This window comes from Echiichthys vipera (assembly GCF_963691815.1).
Source record: "Echiichthys vipera genome assembly, chromosome: 17".
NCBI classification, from domain to species: domain Eukaryota; kingdom Metazoa; phylum Chordata; class Actinopteri; order Perciformes; family Trachinidae; genus Echiichthys; species Echiichthys vipera.
Genome location: NC_139842.1, coordinates 9,626,621 through 9,652,621, shown reverse-complemented (window position 1 = coordinate 9,652,621; position 26,001 = coordinate 9,626,621). Strand labels below are relative to the sequence as shown.

The 26,001-nt window shown below is 38.3% G+C and overlaps 1 protein-coding gene and 2 gene segments (V, D, J or C); all 3 read right to left on the bottom strand.

Moving 5' to 3' along the window:
* Positions 1-362: 362 nt before the first annotated feature.
* LOC310959773 (immunoglobulin heavy constant mu) lies at positions 363-10,774 on the bottom strand (the record flags this gene model as incomplete). The annotated part of the gene is made up of 9 exons (XM_083931231.1): positions 363-468; positions 1,163-1,317; positions 1,923-2,261; positions 2,390-2,689; positions 2,829-3,113; positions 3,274-3,564; positions 8,067-8,393; positions 10,559-10,630; positions 10,732-10,774. 9 exons carry the CDS (start codon positions 10,772-10,774, stop codon positions 454-456), a joined length of 1,827 nt encoding a protein of 608 aa, XP_083787357.1. The 3' UTR covers positions 363-453.
* Positions 10,775-17,746: 6,972 nt separating this feature from the next.
* LOC310960272 (Ig heavy chain V region 5A-like) lies at positions 17,747-18,192 on the bottom strand. The segment is given in 2 exons: positions 18,150-18,192; positions 17,747-18,048 (listed from the first exon to the last, which is right to left on the bottom strand).
* Positions 18,193-25,102: 6,910 nt separating this feature from the next.
* On the bottom strand, positions 25,103-25,577 carry LOC310959568 (immunoglobulin heavy variable 3-23-like). The segment is given in 2 exons: positions 25,512-25,577; positions 25,103-25,410 (listed from the first exon to the last, which is right to left on the bottom strand).
* Between the last annotated feature and the right edge of the window lie 424 nt (positions 25,578-26,001).

Genomic DNA, 26,001 nt, shown 5'->3' with positions numbered 1-26,001 from the left:
TGCTGACTTGATGTGGTGTTATCTTAGCTCCCTGTGTTGTGACTCAAATTAAAACAAAATCCTCAAAAGCTTTTGAATTGTGTCACACGCACAGTCATCACTCATTTTCATACTCCCTTTACTTTTATTATATGGCTATTATATATTATATTGACACTAAAAGTGTGCAAGAAAAGTAGTCAGTGACTTCTGTCCTTAAATATAACAACAGTATGCGTGTGTAGTGATATAAATTACTATGAATTTCAATTGTATATTTATTTTTCAACAGTTTACAGAGAATTCAATTTTCAATAACTTTATCATTAAAGGTGAATGAGGAGGTGAAGATCATTAAATTGAGCAGATATAGGGTAGATTATCAATTATGTACATGTTTTTTTACAGTAGATTAAAAAGACAAAAAACATCATAAGACCTGATGTAGTCCATGCTATGCATCACTCTCATCCTTCATGATCTCTTCATCTGAAAAACAAAAACAAAACATTTAAAAAAATGTAATGTTATAAACACTTGTCTAAAGCAGATTGTGAAACAGTTGGACTGGATTATTGGTTCATCTTAATATATGTACTTTTACTAGTTTATCCCCATACACCAGGACATTATAACTGCCTATGATTTGTTACTTTATTTGTAGTGTGTTTGATTCAATAAACTGTGGATATATTAGTATGAGCCGTGAAGCATTTAAAAAACACAAACCAGCACATTTTATGTGGTAGGAGAGCCTCTTCACTCTACATCTTCTCAGTATTGATCAGTCACACCTGTGCTAGCTGGCTGTAATATATATGTTTTTTCACTCTAACATAAGGTTTGTTATAGCCAGATAGAACAATTTACCATTTTTTTTGTGTCTTTTATCTAATTTTATCAAACTAAATTGATGCATTAATTTGCATTTGTGTCTTCATCAAAACTTTCACATTAATATCTTTCTTGTCACACTCAAAGTATGTCAAAATGGTCTTCTCTTAATCTGTGTCATTATTTATTATTTAAATTGTCTTTTATTTTAGAATAATTTATTTTATAGCTACTAATTGCCATAACTTGTAACATAGTCTGTCTGTCTGTCACTGAATGTATGAATCCTGTATTATATCTTATACAGTCTTTAGCAGAACTGAAATGCAGAGAGAGCCTGCATATTTACCTTTACCAGGCTGAATGTGAAGCTATAGAGGAGGGAGAATATGAAGAGGAATATGAAGGAGGAGGCTGTGGACCAAAGGCTGCTGTACTCATCCTCCTCGATGGTATCCTCTGTGCAGCTCAGAGCAATACTCAGTTTTGACTCTGGAGAAAAATCTAAGAAGAGGAAGGTATAGGCAGTTAGATGTGCGTGTGTATATATATGTGTGTGTGTGTGTGTGTGTGTGTGTGTGTGTGTGTGTGTGTGTGTGTGTGTGTGTGTGTGTGTGTGTGTGTGTGTGTGTGTGTGTGTGTGTGTGTGTGTGTGTGTGTGTGTGTGTGTGTGTGTGTGTGTGTGTGTGTGTGTGTGTGTTAAGTGAAAAGTACAAATGCCTTTCTCTCTTGAATAGTGCTCATAAACTGGAATGTCAACGTTAATCCAGTTGAACGGTGCAGTATACTATTGTGAGGTATCACTGGAAAACTACTCATACAAAGTTGATTGAAAACAACAAGTAATTCATGAACATGTAACAAACGTGTCTTCATGCAACATTTATTTGAAACAGTCAGCACACTTCTCAAGCTGTTAGACAATGGGACAAAGACAGATTGACACACAATATGATGACAAACAAAAGTGAATTGACATGTTGACTGTTATTTTTACAATCACACAGACGTGTTCCACAGTAGTACACACAGAGACTGAACAACACATTAGCACAAAATGCCACATTTATAGCTGAACCTACGATTTCTCACATGCAGTTATGACTCACAGGAGTTATTCTGGGCCTTAGACACTACTCTGGGTTTCATAGGCCCTCCGCCACCAGCAGGCCAGACGTTGCAGGAGAACATGTTGTGCTTGTTCCACTTTTCCTTGGTTGTGGTGTAAATACTTGTAACCGAGTAGCCATGTTGGGTCTTCTGCTGTGGGAAGTCGATGCCATCGGTATAGATGATGGGGTTCTGTCCATTATGTTCTGCCCAAGCGATGTAGTAATCCTGCAACACTCGACTGGAGACCAGACAAACCAGAGTGAGCTCAGCGGAGTCTCCTTTGCCGATGTCCTCCTCCGGGAGGATGGGGACCGTCACTTTTGGCTCGCTGCCATCTGAAAGAGATACTCTGTTCATCAAGGAGGTTTATATATACGTTATACATTGGCTTTAAGTTAAGACATATTTGTGAGTTGACTGCCTCCCCAGATTACCAATCTCTCTCCAACACTCAGTAACATACCTCCTTTGTGGACAGTCAGATCTTGAATAAATGGTGTCATATTGTCTCTAATGGCAGAACAGCGCACATTGTTGACACTTTGCCACTCAGTTCGATTAAGAGTCATCGTGCTAATTTTGCTGCCTCCAGACTTTGGTGTTACAACGTCATTGGTCACAGTTTCTCCATTGATTTTCCAAGTGATTTGAATTTTATTCACAACGTTTCGGTCCTCTCCAGTAATGATACACTCCAACTTTGCCTGGTTGTTGTTGAAAATGTCTTTGGGACTCGGTTGGTTCAGCTTCACTGTGATAGGAGCTACATAAAAGAGAACAGAAAAAAGCCTATTTAGTACAACTCTTTTGATGTTTGAGCATACTGTATACATAATGTCACAACCAGTTAACTACAAGTTACAGTGCAACAATTTAATGCAATGACTGTAGTCGTCCTTTACCTTTAGAGGCTATCTTTGTATATGGTGTTCCTTGGTGTGTCACCTCACATGTGTAAACCGCTTTACTATCCCAGTCTGTATTCTTCACCTTCAGGACACTGACAGCTGAATATACCTCCCCAGTTATTTTGGGGTCCCACTTAGTGAAGTCAGTTATATAGTTTGCATTCTTTTTCCATTTAACTGACAATTCTGGCGTTTGAAAATCTTCACTTGTGCAGACCAGAACCTGAGTGTCTCCTTCTGGTACTGCTAGCAAAGTTACCTTTGGAGGGAATGAGGCCTCTAAGCATGTTGAGAAAGGAGCAGGAGTAGAAATATTGTGAATAATTTACATCAACCTGTAATAATAATTCTTTTTAGAATCATGAATGCAAAATACCAGATGTACATATGTGTAGACGTAAAGACAGAGAGCCATGATAGGTAGTTAGAAATTACATACTTTTCACTTTCACGCTTTTGGGGCCTCCAGGGTGAGTCACAGAACAATTGAAAGACTTCAAAGAATCCCAGTCAGATTTTGCTACTTGGAGCAAACTGACCCCTGTATATTTGTTGTTTTTCTCAGCTGGAGGATATTGTACAGAAGTCAGGGCAGTCCCACTGCCATCGGTCCACTGGAAAGTAAGACTCTTTGGGTAGAAGCTATGTGCAAGACAGCCAACAGTGATTGTACCTGTAGACCCAGGTTTGCACTGAACCAAAGGGAACAGAGTCGGCGACTCAGCTGTTTCTGTGAAATATATTTTGTTTTGTCAAAACATGTAAGTACAAATGTAGGTCGATTGAAGAACACACTTATAAATATTATTATAATATTGCACATCATTGCATGATGAAACTGAAGACATCTGCCCAAAAGATCATTTTAATGAATAATGTGTTTTAATAAATAAATGTCCTATTGCTTATCTTTGTCCATCCGTTCAGCACAAAGATGCACAGACTGGATCGGACTTTATACAGTGGCACTAGTATTAAATACAGCACTGTTTTGTAAAATATAATCATCTATTTAAAACATTTTTGTGTACCCCCTGGTAGTACTCTTTGTGTCCAACACAATTGACTGTGCCCCCCCCCCCCGCCCCCCCCTCCTCTCAGTGATAATCAATTGCTCATCTAAAATATGGTGATTGGTTAAATTGTTTAACCCCAGGATTAAGATATGGAGATCCAAAGGGTGTTATATAAATAAAGGAGACAATATCACTAATAATCTTACAATACATAAACCCATGGAAGTTAACTAGGTGCATGTTTAAAACCCAGCCCATGTTTCTATATTATTTAATTGCAACATATTTTTATCGTGTCATTTTTATTTATTCAATTTATTCAATGCATTTTGGGTGTAATAATAAAATACATAATGCTTTTTGTTATTTCTTATAACTCTGTAGACTTAAAGATTGTCACTACAAAATCAGCATCATTGAAATTTTTCAAAATGTCACTTTTTAAAGGATATGAGCATTTCATAAACTGAAACCTGAATCCATCTTTACTTTTTTTGCAAGAACAAAGCAGGATTGTCTTAAAAAAGCTTTTTGCTTGTTTGCCTGTTCAGCACACAAGAAAACAGACTGGAGCTGGGCGTGTTAAACAATGTATCAAATAATAAGTATTATTATTATTATTATTATTATTATTATTATTAATAATAATAATGATACATTATATTATTTTGCCAGTATCTAAAAGCCTAAAGACGTTGTTGGGAAGAATTATAAATCACTTGATATGATATGATTTCTCTAAAAAAAAAAAGACAAACAATTGAACCTGAAGTGCAAATGCATACGACTCTAAAGCCCAGTGGTCCCTGTGGTATTTCAAAAGAAACTCTTACACTGCATACTATCTAAAAGTATGCACTTTATTTTGTCTCTGTTCGGCTGATTATTTGGAACAGATATGATCCTGTATTTAAACACAAATATAAAATATATTCCTATCTTCAGATTTACAGGAACTTCTCATTTTATAAATATTCAGGCACAGTATGGTGTATAATTAATATTCACAGTTAAACAAAACGCATGATTAATAAAATATGCAAACATTCACCAGTACCAATTACATTTCACCTAAAGAACTTTTCAAATGCTTTCTAAGAAAAGGCTGCATTGAAAACATCTGCCTGCTCTGTCTGCTCTGCTAGACCTAAATAAGACCATAAAATCCTTCAGCACCAATAATACAATTTTAAAATAATAAAATAAATGAATAAAATATGCTTTTCACTAAAAATATAAGGTTTAAATGTGACTTACCTGCAGATACTGTGACTTCAGTTCCACTGCCCCAGTAGTCAAAAAACACACAGTGCTGCGTCTCCACTCACTGCCTGAACAAAAACCTGACATACCAGGAAAAATGCTTTAAAACCTCATCAAGTGACTAAAATATACAAAAATCCTGGTCATTATTACACCTGGATGTCATCCGATGTGCACACGTTTTGCGCTGATTCTTAATCCGTTATTAAAGTTAGGATTTACTGGAATATAGCATTTATGTCTGTGCACTAACTGCAGCTTGAAACCACTAATCACCACATTTTTATCGGCAAATCTACTTAATAGAAATTATAAACACAGTAGTTACCTCATATTCCAATGAGAAATATTTTGTCCTGTCATTTTGTGTCATGCCAAGAATAGGAGGGTATTAGTTTATTGCTCTTGGGTTTTTGTATGGATCTATATGTCAGTGCCACCCAGCCAATCACTGTGATAAACCCTTAAACAAAAACCAAACACTGTCTGCTGCTCTGTAGGACAGGAGACTCCGTCAGCAGTGGGTGAGAACAAAAACAAAATGGATATCCAAATCAACAAAACTGTACTTTAGGTTGTAAGTTGCATAATTAGCATTTTGTGTATTTTTAATTAGTTTATCACAGTTTTAATTCAAATTTCTCATTTCATTCTTATCTTTTTTTTATTAATTACTAATACTATTTAATAATTACTATTAACAATATACACCAACATGGCTTATGTATATATTTAAATCTTTAAAAAAAACTTAAATGAAAAATAACTGGAAATCTTTCTCAACATTTTTAAAAAATACAATATGCTTTTAACACAAGCCCACTATATGGTGGTAAACATTGTTCATAAAATAGTAGCATTGGAATCTGTTTAAATAGTTACATTTAATTTAATAGCTTTATTGGCAAAACAATTTCTTAGTTATTTTATTCAAAATATATTTTAGAACTACTAGGAGCTTTTAAACTCACTTGCTAAGGGACTTCAATGACATGTCTATGTTGTCGGACAGCTGACTGTGAATGTTTAAATGTAATTAGAGCTGTTTAATGTGGTCTTTTTTGGCAAACATCAGTAGATGAGGGGTGAAGAAAGATTTGAATATTTTTTTATATTGTTTTCACAGTTAAAGAGCAGCTCAACCTTTGTTTCTGTTCAGGACAAGTTGTGAAGAAGCATATTGTTGGGGAAATGCAAAAATAATCTGAAACAGGGGCTGTTTTAAAAAAACAACTGTATGAAGTGGTATAACAGCACTTTATTGACTGTCACACTGACATCTGAAGTGTTTTTTGTACAGCTCTGTGGCTTCCTGTATCACTGTGGCTCTCGAGCACAATAATAAACAGCAGAGTCTGCAGTCGTCAGGCTGTTCATCTGCAGAAACACTTGGTCCACGTTGTTGTCTCTGGAAATGGTGAAATGATTCTGGACTGACGCGGAATAAAGTTTAGTGCTTCCACTTGGAGCAGAAATGTGGGCAACCCACTCCAGTCCTTTTCCTTCAGCTTGTCTGATCCAGCTGATATCAGCATTGTCATCTGATATTCCTGCATATGTACAAGTGAGTTTGTGTGATTCTCCAGGGTGCTTTGTCACCGATTCAGACTCAGTCAGAGTCTGGCTGCAAACACCTTTAGAGAAAAGCAGTTAGATCAAAAAAGAGTTTAAAACACAGAAAGATGATAATAATAACATGGCATACCTTAATTAGCATTACAAGAATTATAGTGAAAATCTTCACCTGCCCAGTAGACAGTTAAAAGCAGCAGTCCTGTCCTATAGTCCATCATGTTAAACTGTGTGTCCACTGTTCTCTGTCCTCCTCTCTGCAGTCAGATAAGTAGAGGTGGAAGACATCTGAGTTTTGCATTGACTCCTCCTCACAGGGAGGAGAGAACATAGATCATAGTTGACGTTCAGTTTTTATTTGGTAAAAATGTAATGTGAATAAATCCTGTGATTGACTCGGGACCTGTTCGTAATGAACCCACCTCTCACCAAAAAGTCACAGTGGATTTTCTCCAGCAACCCTCGAGAATACATTTACATATGGATTTATGAATGCAGTGTTGCATACCTCTATGTTGCCACATTTATGTCATTTCAATTAAATGTGTCTTAAATGTTTTACAAACACGGCCATGTTTAAATAGTTATGGCAGAAAGGCAGAAAGGCAGAATTTTACTATTTATTCTATAGGCTTTATACAGGTACAATATGGTATGAATTATTCAAGTCCATTCTTGCACCCCAGAAAATTATACATTTCCAAAAGATAGGATCTTTGTATTCCTTTTTTATTTAACTTTGATGGAGAGCTCCTTTGAGACCTGGTCAAGACAGGCAGCAGCACAAATGCAAACAGACAGTCACAGACAGAAAACAGAAAAAGAGACACAATCCATAGGAAGCAACCTGCAGCAAAGAGGAAACAAAAGAGTTAATTAGAATACTAGTTGAATTTAAAAAACAGACATATCAATAAAACTGCCTCCACATCTTTCATTTTGGATTTAAAAAGCATTTATAGCAGGACTTATTCCCCGAGTTTCAAAGCCCAGGGCAGACAAATGCCCTCTTTCCAATTGCTGCATGTGCATTTATGAGAGAAAGCAAGTCCTGAGAACACAAAGACCACAGGCCATCTGACACGAGAGTATAACTCACAGGCCAATAGAAATGAATATGAATACAGAAACGTAAATATCTCATTATTTATCTCTCAAATTACCATTTTTGTTTTACTTGTAAATTGTATGGTGAATGTCAAATGGCAGACGTTGAAATACTTTTGTCTTTCTTTGACTGAAGTATCTATAAATACAGTAAATAATTACAGACGATGTATATTTAAGTATAACTCTAACTATGCTTAAATGATTAACTCTCAGTATAAGCTGATCCCATTGCTGTTTGTTGTCTGTGGAGGTTTTTGTGCAGCTGCTTCACTGTCTTCAGTCACTGTGCTTTCTCGAGCACAGAAATAAACAGCAGAATCTTCTGCTGTCAGGCTCTTGACCTCCAGGTACTGAGTGCTGCTGGGAACATCTTCAGTCATGATGAAACGGCTTTGAAAGGAGCTGCCATAGCTAGCAGAGTTTGAACCTGCGTTCATCCACCCAATCCACTCCAGAGCTTTCCCTGGTCTCTGTCGTATCCAGGCAATATAGTAGCTTGTCATGTCAAAGCCTGATATGATACATGACATCTTCACTGTGTCTCCAGGTCTTTTGACCTCAGAGGGAGACTGGTCCATCTTTTCCTCGCTCCAAACGCCTGTAAATAAAGAAATTGTGATCACCATCCTTCACACTTATACAGTATACCACAGGTTAGATATTTTCAAAGAAGTGTCTTTGGTGTGTTAAAGCAGAAATTACGCTCACCGTGAAAAGTAACTATTAAGAATAAAATCCAGGAAATCATCTTTTCCATTCTGTTATAAACACTGTAATCAATTTCTTTCTGGATTGAATGTAAGATTTATGAAGTGCTCCCGCTGTTGTGCCATAAATGTTCTGAGGGCTGTTGATGGCGTCATTATAAGGAAGACAGAGTTTGCATGGACCGTCCTCCACAGGTTTAAAACACAGCATGGAAAGTAGATCACAAGAACAGGATGGAAATGTAAACATTCCTGTAAACTATTTATATTTTATTGTTTTAATATATTGTAAAATATACTTAGTAAAATAGTTGATACGGGGAGAGACAAAATATATATTTTTATTAAATTCAACTGAGAAATATTTCATGTACTATTGTTAAAGTGTAAATCAAAATGTTTATCTTCTTGGGTTCTAGTTTTGAAATCTCGAGAAAGCAGATAAGTTTTATTTTTCAGATATGTCACATGCACACTATAAGTTACGATGGTGTTTTAGGGCCAAGTATGAAAAAAAGAAATTATGGACCCGGTGGAGGGGGGTAATATTTAGAGAAAATACTTACACTACCTGTTGAATCGCTTCAGGATCAACACAGACGCTGCTGTATGCCGTGTAGGCTACATATTAGCAGCAAACTCTAAAAAAAATAATGTGATTTGAAGTTTAGACAGAATGAAGAACGCTACAAGGTCCGATGACATCATGTATAATACTGAAGTGGATGAGAGACTGTATTGTGGCGCTTATACCAAATTATTATTATTATTACCGTACAAAACAACCTGTACACATCTATAATTTTTTTAATTTGTGATTAATGCTGAAGTGAGCCGCAGCACACACTGCATGTAGACAGAGCAGCTGCAGTGTAAATGAAATGAGATCTACACAGATAAACATTAAAATACTCAACTCTCTCTCCCTGAACAAAATTCAATGAATTCCATAAACATACATTTTTTATCATCGTATCAGAAGGTGATGTCTCTATTAATGTTCAAATTTAGAATGTGTGTGTGTGTGTGGTAGGTTGAATCTTGCTCTTTGCTGGGTATTTGTGCAGATGTGTTGGTGGTTTGTGTCACTGCGGGCTGACGTACACAGTAATACACAGGTGTGTCCTCTGGCTGCAGATTCAGTTCTGTTAGTGTAACAGAGCTTGTAGAAGTGTGTGTTTGTGTGTGGGATAAAGGAACTTGTCATCTGACTGTTCAGTGTTTCTAATGTGTTTATTAGTGTGAATCCACTGAAAGTTCCTGAAAGGATCCAGCTGCCAGCAGCAACAGCAGAGCTACAGAGAACATGGTTGATGTTGAGCTCTTCTGCCCTCTCACAAAAACACACACACACACACACACACACACACACACAATTCAATTTCTTATGAGGCAACACACAAGGAGAGAAATTTACATACTGATGATAGTAAATCAGCTGACTGGAGTTTATTCAAATTAATATAAATGAAGATGAAATGTTCAGGTGTTTTTCTTCATCTCACACAAAGAGAAGGTGGAAGTGAAATCTCTGACAAACACTTTAGTTTGGTAATGAAAACCATGTTTAATTAACATCACTAATAAGTTGGTTGAAGTCTTTTGATCGAGCCACTAATGCCATCATGATTCAGATAATGATCCTTATGGAAGAGAAATAATTTAATTTTGATGATTAATTTAACTATATCCAAAAAAATATATAGAAATCAGTGAGCTGGTGTTGAAATCCTTAGTGGTCTGAGGGCTCCTCCTCTGGTGGCTTCATGTTACAAGTGTTCAGGCACTGAGGGGTTTTTGTTCAGGTCTACTGATGGTTTGTGTTATTGTGTCTGTCTGGCACAGTAATACACAGCAGTGTCTTCAGGCTGCACATTCTGTCCGTTTAGAGTCACTGTTTTACTGGAAGAGTCTAAGTCGATACTGAACTTGTTCTTGAGTGAATCTTTGTATTATGATGCTCCAGTATATTTCATTCCAATCCACTCCAGTCCTTTCCCTGCAGGCTGTCTGATCCAAGCTGTGTAGTAGCTGCCAAGATCATAAGAGACCTGACAGGTGATGGTCAGACGTTGACCTGGCTGCACAGTCACAGACGCTGGCTGTGTCAGTTGTTCACACTTCACACCTATGGAGGAAAACATGTTGAATGTTGAGTTAGTGTAATAACAGTGAACAGTCAGTGTGCTGTGATCATACTGTCAGTGTCTCTGCCTCAGTGAGACTCACAGGATCCAGCAGCCAGCAGCAGCAGCAGAGCTACAGAGAACATGGTTGGTATTGAAGGTGATCTGATGGGAGCTTCTCTTCTTCTGCTGCAACTGACAGCATGATATCAAGTCTTTATAGCAGACTGTGAGGAAGTTCACTTTGCATAGAGAAGGACACTGACAGGCTATAAAAGAGGGACGGACTCTCCTGTCACAAGGAGTCAAAGCTCCGAATTATGTTTTGACACATAGAAGAAAATATTTGTTATTTCATATATATATATGTATATATATATATATATATATATATATTTATATATATATATATATATATATATATATAGAAACTTGTCATCAGACAAATCAGACATGTCAGATTAACAGATTATTTAATGTCAGCTTCAACTACATATGGGGGAGCTGCATTAAAAACTTTATTGACACTATCTTTCTCTTAGTGTTTTGCTGATTTTGAACTGAAGTTTATTTTTTGAATGTGAAAAGCAGAAGTAAAGCTCTGACTTGTTTTGATATGTTGAGTTTTTGTACAGCGTTGCTGCTTCCTGTTTCACTGTGGCTCTCGAGCACAATAATAAACAGCAGAATCTTCCGTCTTCAGACTGTTCATCTGCAGATACACCTGCTTTCTGCTGTTGTCTCTGGAGATGGTGAACCGGCCTTTGACTGACTGAGAGTAGTAGATGCTGCCACTGCTATCACTGATAGTAGCGATCCACTCCAGTCCTTTTCCAGCAGCCTGTCTGATCCAAGCGTTCCAGTAATCACCACCAAACCCAGAATATGTGCAGGTCAGGCTGTGGGATTCTCCAGGCCTTTTAACCACTGGTTCAGACTGAGTCAGTGTTTGACCCTCAGTACCTGCAGAGATTTAAACAGCTCATTAGTTACTGTAATGAAGCCAGGTTGTCTTTGTAGCAGGAGGTTTAACAGAAAAACAGTCATTGTTCTGACCTGTCCAGTTAATTGACAGGATGAGAAAAACAACCAAACAGTCAGATGTGATCATTGTAAAAGCCAGTTGTTTCTGTCCAGTCTAGAGTGTGTGTGTCAGTGAGTCAGTGTCTGTCCTTCACTCTGCAACACATATGTAGAGATGGAAGAGTGGAGAGATTTGCATGGACTCCTCCTCAAAGAGAAACACGCCACAACTCACATCTCTGGGTAAAAATGGTTAACATGATCATATTACCTTTTTTATCAAAATTCTAAATATTATTCCTAAAATTATGGTAAATGTATTCAACCACCATATTTACTCATACTCAAATTAAGTGTTTTCTTTTTATCTGATCAGATGAATTTCGTGGGACATCCATATACGGGATACATCATGCATGAATGTCCAAATATATTTAAAAACAGTGATGATATTAGAACTTATTTAAATATAACACAAGAGAACAGGAAGTCAAAAACCAGAGCATTAGTTGTTTATTGTGTGTGTGTGTGTGTGTGTGTGTGTGTGTGTGTGTGTGTGTGTGTGTGTGTGTGTGTGTGTGTGTGTGTGTGTGTGTGTGTGTGTGTGTGTGTGTGTGTGTGTGTGTGCGTGTGCGTGCGTGTGTCTGTCTGTGTCTGTGTGTGTCTGTGTCTGTGTGTCTTCAGATTCTATGTCATGCCCTCCTTAGTGTGATCTGACTTCTTATGTTCTACTGCCGCCTGTAGGTGTAGCTGTCGTTGTGAAAAAAAAGTTTGATGTTTTTGTAAAGCCTCTCTGCTTCCTTTAACCAGTGTGTCTTTAGCACAGTAATACACAGCAGAGTCCTCTGGCTTTAAGTTGGACAGTCTCAGATACACCATGCTGTTGCTATCATCTCTACTGATTTCTGCACGTCCTTGCACACTGCTGGCATAAGTGTTACGACTTGCACTAGAGAAGCCTACTCCGATCCATTCCAGAGCTTTTCCTGCAGGTTGTCTGATCCAGTGCATAGTACAGCAGCTAAATGTGAAGCCAGATCCCCTGCAGGAGAGACTGAGAGTCTCCCCAGGCTTTTTCAACACTGAACTGGAAGGAATGGACTCCATTCTCTGACCTGTACAACCTGATGAGATGAAAGGAGAGAGGAACCACAGAAGAAAGTAAGTCAGTCATCTTGGAAGATTTCTGGTTTCACTGCCTGACCATCAGTCCATGTTGTCTGATAAAAGATAAAACAACAAGAAAGCAGGAGAACTCACAGAGCAGAGAGAGAGCAACCAGCAGAAGAGTGAGCGTGTTCATCATCGTGAGGCTGGAGATGTGACCTCTGATGCTCCACACAAAGTATAAGAGCAGTCAGCAGGACAGAAGTAACCTGCACACACTGAATATTTGCATCAGTATGTCATGGGGAGGGAGTGACTACTGCACAGGCAGTCTGTTGGAGTTTAATTTAGTTTACTTATGTATTATTATGTTATAGTTGCTTATTCTTCTATGTGAAATACAATATCACACGCAGAACACTTTTTCTATGTTGTGATGTTTTATCATGGAAATAACTATTAAACTATTAAAAATGTAAAGTTTGTGTTGTTGGGTGGTGGAGGGTGCCGGGATGGTTGGGAATTAAGGAGCTGAACAGCTGGGGACAAAGGTTGCCCTTCTCCTCTGAGTCCTGAGAGGAGCCATTCAAACACAGGAAACAGCATGTGAGGGGTCCTGTCCTGCTCACTGTCCTCAGATCTCAGGTCTGTTGGTGGTTTGTACCACTGTGGAGCGACACTGTGCTATTAATGCTAAAAATGTGTCTTATGCATGGTGTTGAGGGAAAAACCAGATACTTTACATATAGAGTAGGTATAGACCACACTCTATGACATAGTTATGATTTACAGAGACCCAAAAATTCCTCCATGAGTAGCAACAGCAATCTTGTGCACACAGTGTCAGTGAAAACCTTCCCTTCAACAGGCAGGAACGTTGAACAAACCCAGCTCTCTGGAGGACTGACATCTGTTGTTTGACCTGTTGGGGAGGAAGAAAAGAAGATAGAAATAGAGAAAAAACAGACAGACAGACTGACAGTGTGAGACAAAGACAGACAGTCTCAGAGATGCAAGCAACCACAAATGTCTATAGTAATGTTAATGTCACAGGGCTTGTTTAAGTGTGTGTGTGTGTGTGTGTGTGTGTGTGTGTGTGTGTGTGTGTGTGTGTGTGTGTGTGTGTGTGTGTGTGTGTGTGTGTGTGTGTGTGTGTGTGTCTGTGTGTGATGAAGGAACTTGTTCTTCAGAGCATCATTTTGTGAAAACTATCTTTCTGTTGATGAGAATACATTCTTTAACTACACAAATACTGTTGATTTTTCAGCTGATGTCTTCTATGAGAAGTTGTTTCAATGAAGCTGTGATGGAGAAATGACACAAATGACCTATTTAGTAATATGATTTCTATATTCATATCTTTGTTCAGAAATATATATATATATATATATATATAATTGATTTTTTTAACATTAGTGGTTGTCGTAAAGTGTTCACTGTATCTGTATTACATCTTTTCTTTGCCTGAAGTAAAGACGTTAATCATATGATTTAATTGTGATGAGAATGAATACTGTAGGATTTTGTACAGCTGCTCAACCAACTCCAGTCACTGTGAGTCTCGAGCACAATAATAAACAGCAGAATCTTCAGTCTTCAGACTGTTCATCTGCAGATACAGCTGCTCTCTGCTGTTGTCTCTGGAGACAGTGAACCGTCCTTGGACTGACTGAGAGTAGTATTTGCTGCTGCCAGTATCAGCAGCAGCGATCCACTCCAGTCCTTTTCCAGGAGCCTGTCTGATCCAGGCCATAGCATAGCTGCTGAACGTCAATCCAGAGGTTGTACAGGTCAATTTGTGGGTTTCTCCAGGTTTTTTAACTGCTGGTTCAGATTCTGTCAGAGTCTGACCATCAACACCTGCAAAAACAAGGAAAATAATTAGTTTCTTAAAGTTAAGTTGTTACATTTGACTTCAACTTGGGATCAGAGAAAATCTTCACCTGCCCAGCAGACAGTTAAAAGCAGCAGTCCTGTCCTATAGTCCATCATGTTAAACCGTGTGTCCACTGTTCTCTGTCCTCCTCTCTGCAGTCAGATAAGTAGAGGTGGAGGACATCTGAGTTTTGCATTGACTCCTCCTCATGGGGAGAATACAACCAGACTGGAGATAATGTCTAGCAGTCAACCCTCCAATTCAGTTGTTTTAATGTTTCTCTAGACGTGTTTTATTTAGTATAAAATATTTCATACACAAATATTTTTGTTAGGACAGACATCTGCTACATTAACATACAAACTTTATACAGATGTGTTAAATAATAATTCATCTTCGTCACTACGTCACTTTCAGCATAATGTGCTGTAAAGGAGATCAGTTGTAATCATAGTCTTATTCTGATCAACATCAAATATGATCAATTTATTATCTCACCATGTTTATCATAAACCAATGTTTTTATTTTTTGAATCAGGACAGTTCAACTTTTTTAATTCTCTTCTGATCCAGCTCAGTTCACTTGGATCAAATGTTTTCAAGCATGTTTCTCTTTTCTCACTAAATAAGTATAATTTATAATGTGTACCTGTGAGTGTGATTTCTCAATGTATTATTAAATAGTGGCGTGACAATTGAAAGTACTCTATAACTGTGAGGGATTATGATTAAAATACATAGAAATGTAATGTTGATATATGAAAGTGCTTTTGCAGGTGGTGAGAAAACTCAGATGTCTTTAAGATCACATTGCTGTTTGTTGTCTGTGGAGGTTTTTGTGCAGCTGCTTCACTGTCTTCAGTCACTGTGCTTTCTCGAGCACAGAAGTAAACAGCAGAATCTTCTGCTGTCAGGCTCTTGACCTCCAGGTACTGAGTGCTGCTGGGAACATCTTCAGTCATGATGAAACGGCTTTGAAAGGAGCTGCCATAGCTAGCAGAGTTTGAACCTGCGTTCATCCTCCCAATCCACTCCAGAGCTTTCCCTGGTCTCTGTCGTATCCACGCAATATAGTAGCTTGTCATGTCAAAGCCTGATATGATACATGACATCTTCACTGTGTCTCCAGGTCTTTTGACCTCAGAGGGAGACTGGTCCATCTTTTCCTCGCTCCAAACGCCTGTAAATAAAGAAATTGTGATCACCATCCTTCACACTTATACAGTATACCACAGGTTAGATATTTTCAAAAAAGTGTCTTTGGTGTGTTAAAGCAGAAATTACGCTCACCGTGAAAAGTAACTATTAAGAATAAAATCCAGGAAATCATCTTTTCCATTCTGTTATAAACACTGTAATCAATTTCTTTCTGGATTGAATGTAAGATTTATGAAGTGCTCCCGCTGTTGTGCCATAAATGTTCTGAGGGCTGTTGATGGCGTCATTATAAGGAAGACAGAGTTTGCATGGACCGTCCTCCACAGGTTTAAAACACAGCATGGAAAGTAGATCACAAGAACAGGATGGAAATGTAAACATTCCTGTAAACTATTTATATTTTATTGTTTTAATATATTGTAAAATATACTTAGTAAAATAGTTGATACGGGGAGAGACAAAATATATATTTTTATTAAATTCAACTGAGAAATATTTCATGTACTATTGTTAAAGTGTAAATCAAAATGTTTATCTTCTTGGGTTCTAGTTTTGAAATCTCGAGAAAGCAGATAAGTTTTATTTTTCAGATATGTTACATGCACACTATAAGTTACGATGGTGTTTTAGGGCCAAGTATGAAAAAAAGAAATTATGGACCCGGTGGAGGGGGGTAATATTTAGAGAAAACACTTACACTACCTGTTGAATCGCTTCAGGATCAACACAGACGCTGCTGTATGCCGTGTAGGCTACATATTAGCAGCAAACTCTAAAAAAAATAATGTGATTTGAAGTTTAGACAGAATGAAGAACGCTACAAGGTCCGATGACATCATGTATAATACTGAAGTGGATGAGAGACTGTATTGTGGCGCTTATACCAAATTATTATTATTATTACCGTACAAAACAACCTGTACACATCTATAATTTTTTTAATTTGTGATTAATGCTGAAGTGAGCCGCAGCACACACTGCATGTAGACAGAGCAGCTGCAGTGTAAATGAAATGAGATCTACACAGATAAACATTAAAATACTCAACTCTCTCTCCCTGAACAAAATTCAATGAATTCCATAAACATACATTTTTTATCATCGTATCAGAAGGTGATGTCTCTATTAATGTTCAAATTTAGAATGTGTGTGTGTGTGTGGTTGGTTGAATCTTGCTCTTTGCTGGGTATTTGTGCAGATGTGTTGGTGGTTTGTGTCACTGCGGGCTGACGTACACAGTAATACACAGGTGTGTCCTCTGGCTGCAGATTCAGTTCTGTTAGTGTAACAGAGCTTGTAGAAGTGTGTGTTTGTGTGTGGGATAAAGGAACTTGTCATCTGACTGTTCAGTGTTTCTAATGTGTTTATTAGTGTGAATCCACTGAAAGTTCCTGAAAGGATCCAGCTGCCAGCAGCAACAGCAGAGCTACAGAGAACATGGTTGATGTTGAGCTCTTCTGCCCTCTCACAAAAACACACACACACACACACACACACACACACACAATTCAATTTCTTATGAGGCAACACACAAGGAGAGAAATTTACATACTGATGATAGTAAATCAGCTGACTGGAGTTTATTCAAATTAATATAAATGAAGATGAAATGTTCAGGTGTTTTTCTTCATCTCACACAAAGAGAAGGTGGAAGTGAAATCTCTGACAAACACTTTAGTTTGGTAATGAAAACCATGTTTAATTAACATCACTAATAAGTTGGTTGAAGTCTTTTGATCGAGCCACTAATGCCATCATGATTCAGATAATGATCCTTATGGAAGAGAAATAATTTAATTTTGATGATTAATTTAACTATATCAAAAAAAATATATAGAAATCAGTGAGCTGGTGTTGAAATCATTAGTGGTCTGAGGGCTCCTCCTCTGGTGGCTTCATGTTACAAGTGTTCAGGCACTGAGGGGTTTTTGTTCAGGTCTCCTGATGGTTTGTGTTATTGTGTCTGTCTGGCACAGTAATACACAGCAGTGTCTTCAGGCTGCACATTCTGTCCGTTTAGAGTCACTGTTTTGCTGGAAGAGTCTAAGTCGATACTGAACTTGTTCTTGAGTGAATCTTTGTATTATGATGCTCCAGTATATTTCATTCCAATCCACTCCAGTCCTTTCCCTGCAGGCTGTCTGATCCAAGCTGTGTAGCTGCCAAGAGAATAAGAGACCTGACAGGTGATGGTCAGACGTTGACCTGGCTGCACGGTCACAGATGCTGGCTGTGTCAGCTGTTCACACTTCACACCTGTGGAGGAAAACATGTTGAATGTTGAGTTAATGTTATAACAGTGAACAGTCAGTGTGCTGTGATCATACTGTCAGTGTCTCTGCCTCAGTGAGACTCACAGGATCCAGCAGCCAGCAGCAGCAGCAGAGCTACAGAGAACATGGTTGGTATTGAAGGTGATCTGATGGGAGCTTCTCTTCTTCTGCTGCAACTGACAGCATGATATCAAGTCTTTATAGCAGACTGTGAGGAAGTTCACTTTGCATAGAGAAGGACACTGACAGGCTATAAAAGAGGGACGGACTGTCCTGTCACAAGGAGTCAAAGCTCCGAATTATGTTTTGACACATAGAAGAAAATATATATATATATATATATTTATATATATATATATATATATATATATAGAAACTTGTCATCAGACAAATCAGACATGTCAGATTAACAGATTATTTAATGTCAGCTTCAACTACATATGGGGGAGCTGCATTAAAAACTTTATTGACACTATCTTTCTCTTAGTGTTTTGCTGATTTTGAACTGAAGTTTATTTTTTGAATGTGAAAAGCAGAAGTAAAGCTCTGACTTGTTTTGATATGTTGAGTTTTTGTACAGCGTTGCTGCTTCCTGTTTCAGTGTGGCTCTCGAGCACAATAATAAACAGCAGAATCTTCCGTCTTCAGACTGTTCATCTGCAGATACACCTGCTTTCTGCTGTTGTCTCTGGAGATGGTGAACCGGCCTTTGACTGACTGAGAGTAGTAGATGCTGCCACTGCTATCACTGATAGTAGCGATCCACTCCAGTCCTTTTCCAGCAGCCTGTCTGATCCAAGCGTTCCAGTAATCGCCACCAAACCCAGAATATGTGCAGGTCAGGCTGTGGGATTCTCCAGGCCTTTTAACCACTGGTTCAGACTGAGTCAGTGTTTGACCCTCAGTACCTGCAGAGATTTAAACAGCTCATTAGTTACTGTAATGAAGCCAGGTTGTCTTTGTAGCAGGAGGTTTAACAGAAAAACATGAATTGTTCTGACCTGTCCAGTTAATTGACAGGATGAGAAAAACAACCAAACAGTCAGATGTGATCATTGTAAAAGCCACTTGTCTCTGTCCAGTCTAGAGTGTGTGTGTCAGTGAGTCAGTGTCTGTCCTTCACTCTGCAACACATATGTAGAGATGGAAGAGTGGAGAGATTTGCATGGACTCCTCCTCCTCAAAGAGAAACACGCCACAACTCACATCTCTGGGTAAAAATGGTTAACATGATCATATTACCTTTTTTATCAAAATTCTAAATATTATTCCTAAAATTATGGTAAATGTATTCAACCACCATATTTACTCATACTCAAATTAAGTGTTTTCTTTTTTTCTGATCAGATGAATTTCGTGGGACATCCATATACGGGATACATCATGCATGAATGTCCAAATATATTTAAAAACAGTGATGATATTAGAACTTATTTAAATATAACACAAGAGAACAGGAAGTCAAAAACCAGAGCATTAGTTGTTTATTTCATAGTGTGCGTGTGTGTGTGTGTGTGTGTGTGTGTGTGTGTGTGTGTGTGTGTGTGTGTGTGTGTGTGTGCGTGCGTGTGTCTGTGTGTGTCTGTGTGTGTCTGTGTCTGTGTGTCTTCAGATTCTATGTCATGCCCTCCTTAGTGTGATCTGACTTCTTATGTTCTACTGCCGCCTGTAGGTGTAGCTGTCGTGAAAAAAAAGTTTGATGGTTTTTGTAAAGCCTCTCTGCTTCCTTTAACCAGTGTGTCTTTAGCACAGTAATACACAGCAGAGTCCTCTGGCTTTAAGTTGGACAGTTTCAGATACACCATGCTGTTGCTATCATCTCTACTGATTTCTGCACGTCCTTGCACACTGCTGGCATAAGTGTTACGACTTGCACTAGAGAAGCCTTCTCCGATCCATTCCAGAGCTTTTCCTGCAGGTTGTCTGATCCAGTGCATAGTACAGCAGCTAAATGTGAAGCCAGATCCCCTGCAGGAGAGACTGAGAGTCTCCCCAGGCTTTTTCAACACTGAACTGGAAGGAATGGACTCCATTCTCTGACCTGTACAACCTGATGAGATGAAAGGAGAGAGGAACCACAGAAGAAAGTAAGTCAGTCATCTTGGAAGATTTCTGGTTTCACTGCCTGACCATCAGTCCATGTTGTCTGATAAAAGATAAAACAACAAGAAAGCAGGAGAACTCACAGAGCAGAGAGAGAGCAACCAGCAGAAGAGTGAGCGTGTTCATCATCGTGAGGCTGGAGATGTGACCTCTGATGCTCCACACAAAGTATAAGAGCAGTCAGCAGGACAGAAGTTACCTGCACACACTGAATATTTGCATCAGTATGTCATGGGGAGGGAGTGACTACTGCACAGGCAGTCTGTTGGAGTTTAATTTAGTTTACTTATGTATTATTATGTTATAGTTGCTTATTCTTCTATGTGAAATACAATATCACACGCAGAACACTTTTTCTATGTTGTGATGTTTTATCATGGAAATAACTATTAAACTATTAAAAATGTAAAGTTTGTGTTGTTGGGTGGTGGAGGGTGCCGGGATGGTTGGGAATTAAGGAGCTGAACAGCTGGGGACAAAGGTTGCCCTTCTCCTCTGAGTCCTGAGAGGAGCCACTCAAACACAGTAAACAGCATGTGAGGGGTCCTGTCCTGCTCACTGTCCTCAGATCTCAGGTCTGTTGGTGGTTTGTACCACTGTGGAGCGACACTGTGCTATTAATGCTAAAAATGTGTCTTATGCATGGTGTTGAGGGAAAAACCAGATACTTTACATATAGAGTAGGTATAGACATACACATACACTAACTATGACATATTTATGATTTACAGAAACCCAAAAATTCCTCCATGAGTAGCAACAGCAATCTTGTGCACACAGTGTCAGTGAAAACCTTCCCTTCAACAGGCAGGAACGTTGAACAAACCCAGCTCTCTGGAGGACTGACATCTGTCATTTGACCCGTTGGGGAGGAAGAAAAGAAGATAGAAATAGAGAAAAAACAGACAGACAGAATGACAGAGTCTCAGAGATGCAAGCAACCACAAATGTCTATAGTAATGTTAATGTCACAGGGCTTGTTTAAGTGTGTGTGTGTGTGTGTGTGTGTGTGTGTGTGTGTGTGTGTGTGTGTGTGTGTGTGTGTGTGTGTGTGTGTGTGTGTGTGTGTGTGTGTGTGTGTGTGTGTGTGTGTGTGTGTGTGTGTGTGTGTGTGTGTGTGTGTGTGTGATGAAGGAACTTGTTCTTCAGAGCATCATTTTGTGAAAACTATCTTTCTGTTGATGAGAATACATTCTTTAACTACACAAATACTGTTGATTTTTCAGCTGATGTCTTCTATGAGGAGTTGTTTCAATGAAGCTGTAATGGAGAAATGACACAAATGACCTATTTAGTAATATGATTTCTATATTCATATCTTTGTTCAGAAATATATATATATATATATATATTCTTTTTTTAACATTAGTGGTTGTCGTAAAGTGTTCACTGTATCTGTATTACATCTTTTCTTTGCCTCAAGTAAAGACGTTAATCATATGATTTAATTGTGATGAGAATGAATACTGTAGGATTTTGTACAGCTGCTCAACCAACTCCAGTCACTGTGAGTCTCGAGCACAATAATAAACAGCAGAATCTTCAGTCTTCAGACTGTTCATCTGCAGATACAGCTGCTCTCTGCTGTTGTCTCTGGAGACAGTGAACCGTCCTTGGACTGACTGAGAGTAGTAGATGCTGCTACTGCCACTGCTGATAGAAGCGATCCACTCCAGTCCTTTTCCAGGAGCCTGTCTGATCCAGGCCATATAGTAGCTACTGAATGACAATCCAGAGGTTGTACAGGTCAATTTGTGGGATTCTCCAGGTTTTTTAGCTGCTGGTTCAGATTCTGTCAGAGTCTGACCATCAACACCTGCAAAAACAAGGAAAATAATTAGTTTCTTAAAGCTATGTTGTTACATTTGACTTCAACTTGAGATCAGAGAAAATCTTCACCTGCCCAGCAGACAGTTAAAAGCAGCAGTCCTGTCCTATAGTCCATCATGTTAAACCGTGTGTCCACTGTTCTCTGTCCTCCTCTCTGAAGTCAGATAAGTAGAGGTGGAGGACATCTGAGTTTTGCATTGACTCCTCCTCATGGGGAGAATACAACCAGACTGGAGATAATGTCCAGCGGTCAACCCTCCAATTCAGTTGTTTTAATGTTTCTCTAGACGTGTTTTATTTAGTATAAAATATTTCATACACAAATATTTTTGTTAGGACAGACATCTGCTACATTAACATACAAACTTTATACAGATGTGTTAAATAATAATTCATCTTCGTCACTACGTCACTTTCAGCATAATGTGCTGTAAAGGAGATCAGTTGTAATCATAGTCTTATTCTGATCAACATCAAATATGATCAATTTATTATCTCACCATGTTTATCATAAACCAATGTTTTTATTTTTTGAATCAGGACAGTTCAACTTTTTTAATTCTCTTCTGATCCAGCTCAGTTCACTTGGATCAAATGTTTTCAAGCATGTTTCTCTTTTCTCACTAAATAAGTATAATTTATAATGTGTACCTGTGAGTGTGATTTCTCAATGTATTATTAAATAGTGGCGTGACAATTGAAAGTACTCTATAACTGTGAGGGATTATGATTAAAATACATAGAAATGTAATGTTGATATATGAAAGTGCTTTTGCAGGTGGTGAGAAAACTCAGATGTCTTTAAGATCACATTGCTGTTTGTTGTCTGTGGAGGTTTTTGTGCAGCTGCTTCACTGTCTTCAGTCACTGTGCTTTCTCGAGCACAGAAGTAAACAGCAGAATCTTCTGCTGTCAGGCTCTTGACCTCCAGGTACTGAGTGCTGCTGGGAACATCTTCAGTCATGATGAAACGGCTTTGAAAGGAGCTGCCATAGCTAGCAGAGTTTGAACCTGTTATCATCCACCCAATCCACTCCAGAGCTTTCCCTGGTCTCTGTCGTATCCAGGCAATATTGTAGCTTGTCATGCTATAACCGGATATGATACATGACATCTTCACTGTGTCTCCAGGTCTTTTGACCTCAGAGGAAGACTGGTCCAGTTTGATCTCACTCCAAACTCCTGTAAGCAAAATAAAATTGTGATCATTATCCAACACACTTGTAAATAACAGGTTGAACCTTTACAAAAGCAGTTAAGCAGAATAGATTTCCTCACCGTGAATAGTAATCACAAATAATAAACTCCAGATAACTATATTTTCCATTCTGTGAAAAACTGTAGTTCCGTGTTTAGGATCTAAGTGTTTCAGGAACGTTTAAAACTGTCCCAGTCTTCTGCCACAAGTTGCTGTTGGTGTGTTTATAAGAGAGGGAGAGTTTGCATAGACCTTCCTCTACAGGCTTAATAAGGGAATGACAGATACATTTCCATAAGTAGAATATCTAAAACTCTAAACGTCTGGGCTCATGGAGAATAATAAATGTTACGCAGCGTTCCAGAAATTAAACCTTTATGTTTCAAAGGTAGAATATTTAACTCTAGTGTAGCAGTTTAGAGATTGTTTTCATCTTGTAAAATAACAAATTAGAAATGCACATCCTATCTGTGAAGAGATTGCTCCTGTTAAAATTTAGTTAGTTATATGTTATTTTCTATCCCATTGCATAAAAACAGGCAAAATGTTTTCTTTATCTTTTATGGGCATTACATTGTTAAAAAAAACAAAAAAACTATACGCATTTATGTCTCTTATGCATAATGTGTTGAGGGAAAACAATCCTCTCTCAGTCTCTTTAGTACACATGTCAGCTGCAGTAGAAATCCACACAGATCTACACAGATTCATTAAAATACTCAACTGTCTTTACCTGAACAAAACCCTCCTATAACATTCAGTCAATTCCATAAACATTGTTTTTTTTAATCACCTGTGATGTCTTTTTTAATTTTGACAATGTGTGGTTGAATCTTGCTCGTTGCTGAGTATTTGTGCAGTTGTGTTGGTGGTTTGTGTCACTGTGGGCTGACGTACACAGTAATACACAGCTGTGTCCTCGGGCTGCAGATTCAGTCCTGTTAATGTGACAGAGCTTGTAGAAGTGTGTGTGTGATAAAGGAACTTGTTCTTCAGAGCGTTTTTTTGAGAAAAGCCACCTCCTCCCCACCGATGTAAAATCCAGTCCATCGGTTTTCCTTCACACTGTCTGATCCAACCTGTTGCATAGCTGTTATCAGTTAAAGAATAACCAGAGAGCTGACAGGTGATGGTCAACGACTGTCCAGGCTGCACAACCATTGAGTCTGGCTGGATGAGATCAATACTGTTCACACCTGTGGAAAAACAAATCAACATTATCTCCATCATTCATCTGACTGTTCAGTGTTTCTAATGTGTTTATTAGTGTGAATCCACTGAAAGTCCCTCACAGGATCCAGCAGCCAGCAGCAACAGCACAGCTACAGAGAACATGGTTGATGTTGAGCTGATGTGAGCTCTTCTGCCCTCTCACTGACACACACACACACACACACACACTTCACTTTCTTATGAGGCAACACTCTAGGAGAGAAATTTACATACTGATGATAGTAAATCAGCTGACTGGAGTTTATTCAAATAAATCAAAATGAAGATGAAATGTTCAGGTGTTTTTCTTCATCTCACACAAAGAGAAGGTGGAAGTGAAATCTCTGAAGAAACACTTTAGTTTGTTAATGAAAACCATATTTTATACTAATTAACATCACTAATAAGTTGGTTGAAGACTTTTGATCGAGCCACTAATTCCATCATGATTCAGATAATAATTGTTATGGAAGAGAAATTGACTTTTCATTATTCATTTTACTAGATCAAAAAAAAAAAATATATATATATATATATATATATATATATATATATATAAAAAGGCACTCTCTTTCCTGTAACAGTGATCTGGTGTTGAAATCATTAGTGGTCTGAGGGCTCCTCCTCTGGTGGCTTCATGTTACAAGTGTTCAGGCACTGAGGGGTTTTTGTTCAGGTCTCCTGATGGTTTGTGTTATTGTGTGTCTCTGGCACAGTAATACACAGCAGTGTCTTCAGGCTGCACATTCTGTCCGTTTAGAGTCACTGTTTTACTGGAAGATTCAAAGCTGATACTGAACTTGTTCTTCAGTGAATCTTTGATGTATGTGCTGTATCCAACACCTCCTCTTATAATCCACTCCAGTCCTTTCCCTGCAGGCTGTCTGATCCAAGCTGTAGGATAGCTGCCAAGACCATAAGAGACCTGACAGGTGATGGTTAGACGTTGACCTGGCTGCACGGTCACAGACGCTGGCTGTGTCAGTTGTTCACACTTCACACCTATGGAGGAAAACATGTTGAATGTTGAGTTAGTGTAATAACAGTGAACAGTCAGTGTGCTGTGATCATACTGTCAGTGTCTCTGCCTCAGTGAGACTCACAGGATCCAGCAGCCAGCAGCAGCAGCAGAGCTACAGAGAACATGGTTGGTATTGAAGGTGATCTGATGGGAGCTTCTCTTCTTCTGCTGCAACTGACAGCATGATATCAAGTCTTTATAGCAGACTGTGAGGAAGTTCACTTTGCATAGAGAAGGACACTGACAGGCTATAAAAGAGGGACGGACTGTCCTGTCACAAGGAGTCAAAGTTCAGAATTATGTATTGACTCATGAAAGAAAATATTTATTATATAAAACATTAACTTGAATTTTTTAACATTATTCTTGAAAACACAAATCAGACATGTCAGATGAACAGGTTATTTAATGTCAGCTTCAACTACATATAGGGCAGATGCAATAAAACCTTTTATTGAGACTTTGTTTTTCTGAATGTGATGATGTTGAACTGAAGTTTATTCTGTGAATGTGAAAAGCAGAAGCACTTTACATGGAGAAAAACACAGACAGACTTTAAAAGGATGAACTGT